Raw genomic sequence first — 4,393 nt, forward strand, 5'->3', positions numbered from 1 at the left:
TGCACTTCCTGTGCCTAGACACTCCTGATATCATTGCACTTCCTGTGCCTAGACACTCCTGATATCATTGCACTTCCTGTGCCTAGACACTCCTGATATCATTGCACTTCCTGTGTCTGGGCACTCCTGATGTCATTGCACTTCCTGTGCCTGGGCATTTCCTGTCCTGTATTCTCACAGCTGTGTATCTGCAGTGTGAGATCTCAGGCACTGCTTCCTCCGACCTCTAGTCCCATCAGATGTGTAGTGAGATTTGGTGATGTCACTGCTGTGCCGATCTCTGCTGTCCTGGCTGGAGGGGAAGCCGTACCTGGGGTCCTGCAGTGTAAGGATCTCCCTGCTCCCGCTTCATCCATTCTTCCTCCTCCTCTATCATTACCCCTCCGGTCATCGGGGGTGAAGGTGGGAAAAGGGCAAATCTGACACAAGGACTCATAGCCCTGCCTCTACCAAGATGGCCGCCTCTACCAAGATGGCCGCCTCTACCAAGATGGCCGCCTCCACACAGAGACACAGAGCAGAACAATGTATAGTAACAGGGTGACGGGGAGAAGATGAACAGACAACACTGGGGACCGGGTCCTCTGTCATCTTCGCCTGTTGTCACAGTACAGGTCCTCTTCACCATCACGCACCTTAAATGCTTCCACACCGCCGGGATCTTCCAGCAGGCTGTCCAGAGACGACGACCACTTCTGCGTCCCCTTCAGGTCTGGATCCGGAACATTCGTTGCCTCATTGTTGTGAATTTCTGAAACAGAATCAGATATGTGACTGTGAAGAGAGCAACACAATGTAACACAACGTAACACAATGTAACACAATGTAACAATGTAACACAATGTAACACAACATAACACAATGTAACACAATGTAACACAACACAACGTAACACAATGTAACACAACACAACGTAACACAATGTAACACAATGTAACACAACGTAACCCAATGTAACACAATGTAACACAATGTAACACAACGTAACACAATGTAACACAATGTAACACAACACAACGTAACACAATGTAACACAATGTAACACAACGTAACACAACGTAACACAACACAACACAACGTAACACAACACAACGTAACACAACGTACCACAATGTAACACAACGTAACAATGTAACACAATGTAACACAATGTAACACAATGTAACACAATGTAACACAACACAACACAATGTAACACAACACAACGTAACACAATGTAACACAACGTAACACAATGCAACACAACACAACGTAACACAATGTAACACAACGTAACACAATGTAACACAACACAACGTAACACAATGTAACGCAATGTTTATGGCCCTGCCCCCTCACACTGTATGTACTACCAGCGCGGTCCCCGTGGTGCAGGCAGTAATGGACTCTTGGCAATGGTGGGTGTGTGTATGTAGTGGAGTCCCTCTCCTCAGGACTGACAGTGTGAAGATCAATGTGTATAGTTCAGGGCGGCCATGGCGCGTGTAACGTGTTTTCAGCCACATACGTGTGGTCAGCACAGAGTCGGTTATGTGACGAGGACACGTGTCTGATTATCTTGGACTGATATTGTGATCACAGGACCGGAGGGCGGCGCAGTGCCAACGTGTCACCATATCTCCCCCCCGCCACTTCCTGCCGCAGATGATGCGACACCCGGCGACACCTTCTCTTCCTCTCCTCTGACTTCACTAGCCGCATGCTTGTTCCAAAGCCAGAAACAGCCTGGAGCTTCCTCAAGAGACCCTGTCACCAACTCACCTAACCCTAACCCTAAGGACCTTCCACCCCTGTGTACCCCTCCCAGGGCCTTCCACCCCTCTCCCCTCTGTACCCCCTCCCAGGACCTTCCACCCCTCTCCCCTGTGTACCCCTCCCAGGGCCTTCCACCCCTCTCCCCTCTGTACCCCCTCCCAGGACCTTCCACCCCTCTCCCCTGTGTACCCCTCCCAGGGCCTTCCACCCCTCTCCCCTCTGTACCCCCTCCCAGGACCTTCCACCCCTCTCCCCTGTGTACCCCTCCCAGGGCCTTCCACCCCTCTCCCCTCTGTACCCCCTCCCAGGACCTTCCACCCCTCTCCCCTGTGTACCCCTCCCAGGGCCTTCCACCCCTCTCCCCTCTGTACCCCCTCCCAGGACCTTCCACCCCTCTCCCCTGTGTACCCCTCCCAGGGCCTTCCACCCCTCTCCCCTCTGTACCCCCTCCCAGGACCTTCCACCCCTCTCCCCTGTGTACCCCTCCCAGGGCCTTCCACCCCTCTCCCCTCTGTACCCCCTCCCAGGACCTTCCACCCCTCTCCCCTGTGTACCCCTCCCAGGGCCTTCCACCCCTCTCCCCTCTGTACCCCCTCCCAGGACCTTCCACCCCTCTCCCCTGTGTACCCCTCCCAGGGCCTTCCACCCCTCTCCCCTCTGTACCCCCTCCCAGGACCTTCCACCCCTCTCCCCTGTGTACCCCTCCCAGGGCCTTCCACCCCTCTCCCCTCTGTACCCCCTCCCAGGACCTTCCACCCCTCTCCCCTGTGTACCCCTCCCAGGGCCTTCCACCCCTCTCCCCTCTGTACCCCCTCCCAGGACCTTCCACCCCTCTCCCCTGTGTACCCCTCCCAGGGCCTTCCACCCCTCTCCCCTCTGTACCCCCTCCCAGGACCTTCCACCCCTCTCCCCTGTGTACCCCTCCCAGGGCCTTCCACCCCTCTCCCCTCTGTACCCCCTCCCAGGACCTTCCACCCCTCTCCCCTGTGTACCCCTCCCAGGGCCTTCCACCCCTCTCCCCTCTGTACCCCCTCCCAGGACCTTCCACCCCTCTCCCCTGTGTACCCCTCCCAGGGCCTTCCACCCCTCTCCCCTCTGTACCCCCTCCCAGGACCTTCCACCCCTCTCCCCTGTGTACCCCTCCCAGGGCCTTCCACCCCTCTCCCCTCTGTACCCCCTCCCAGGACCTTCCACCCCTCTCCCCTGTGTACCCCTCCCAGGGCCTTCCACCCCTCTCCCCTCTGTACCCCCTCCCAGGACCTTCCACCCCTCTCCCCTGTGTACCCCTCCCAGGGCCTTCCACCCCTCTCCCCTCTGTACCCCCTCCCAGGACCTTCCACCCCTCTCCCCTGTGTACCCCTCCCAGGGCCTTCCACCCCTCTCCCCTCTGTACCCCCTCCCAGGACCTTCCACCCCTCTCCCCTGTGTACCCCTCCCAGGGCCTTCCACCCCTCTGTACCCCTCCCAGGACATTCCACCCCTCTCCTCTATGTGTGGCCCCTGGAACCTCATCTGTCCCTCTCCAGTGTACTGATCACATTGACCTGCTGAATGGTGTTTGGCCCCAAAGGAAATGACCGTCCAGTCACATGACCGCAGTCCATGATTCTGACATGTGTGGCCCAATGGGTCAGTACGAGGCTCTACAAGGGACACACGGGCCCTATAATCACACACCAGAGACTATTCACCCAACTTTCACCCAACCATAACCCCTCCCCCAATGTCTCCACACCCTGAGCACACACACGGCCCCCCTCCAGCACTGCACAGGCCCGGTCCTGTCTTCCCGATACGTCTCCTGCAAGTCGCAGCTGGAAACAGAAGCACGAGGAGGATGTATCGCAATCTCCTCCAGACTCCCAGCGCCCCAACTTCCCCTTCACATTTCCTCTTCTGTGACCGCACGCAGCGAGACCGAGATCCGGGACATGTACCCCGATACTGACATGTACCCCCAGAAATACTGACATGTCCCCCGATACTGACATGTACCCCGATACTGACATGTACCACCAGAAATACTGACATGTCCCCCGATACTGACATGTACCCCGATACTGACATGTACCCCCAGAAATACTGACATGTTCCCCTATAAATACTAACATGTACCCCGATAATACCCCTCTGTATACTGACATGTACCCCGAGAAATATTACCCCCTATACTACCTCACCGTATACTATGTACCCCTAACTATAACCCCCAGCAAGTACTGGTGCACTATAACCCCCAGCATGTACTGGTGCACTACAACCCCCAGCATGTACTGGTGCACTACAACCCCCAGCATGGACTTGTGCACTACAACCCCCAGCAAGTACTGGTGCACTATAACCCCCAGCAAGTACTGGTGCACTATAACCCCCAGCAAGTACTGGTGCACTATAACCCCCAGCATGGACTGGTGCACTATAACCCCCAGCATGGACTGGTGCACTATAACCCCCAGCGTGTACTGGTGCACTACAATGCCCAGCATGCACCTGATACAGAGGGACCGCACAGGCCGTCTCTATTCATCGGTTGGGTCTCTGTACGTCAGGTGACCTCCAGGTGGGTTTTGCTCTCAGTGTGGTCACTCCTCTGTCATTCCCAATGTCGCTACTCCCAGGGATCAGAGTAGGGAGGGGA

At 56.2% G+C, this 4,393-nt stretch overlaps 1 protein-coding gene across 1 annotated transcript in view; it reads right to left on the reverse strand.

Annotated features, from left to right (window-relative positions):
- RGS10 (regulator of G-protein signaling 10) overlaps positions 1 to 1,701 on the reverse strand; it is a 10,387-nt gene extending 8,686 nt beyond the window's left edge. Inside the window, exons 1-2 of the mRNA XM_018574088.1 lie at positions 1,580 to 1,701; positions 636 to 774 (exon numbers count right to left, since the gene is read on the reverse strand). Of these exons, the coding sequence (XP_018429590.1) occupies positions 636 to 774; positions 1,580 to 1,701 (261 nt within the window). The remainder of the gene's footprint in view (positions 1 to 635; positions 775 to 1,579) is intronic.
- Positions 1,702 to 4,393: the final 2,692 nt, after the last annotated feature.

This window comes from Nanorana parkeri, unplaced genomic scaffold, assembly GCF_000935625.1.
Source record: "Nanorana parkeri isolate BGI_ZX_2015 unplaced genomic scaffold, ASM93562v1 scaffold2731, whole genome shotgun sequence".
Lineage (NCBI taxonomy): Eukaryota > Metazoa > Chordata > Amphibia > Anura > Dicroglossidae > Nanorana > Nanorana parkeri.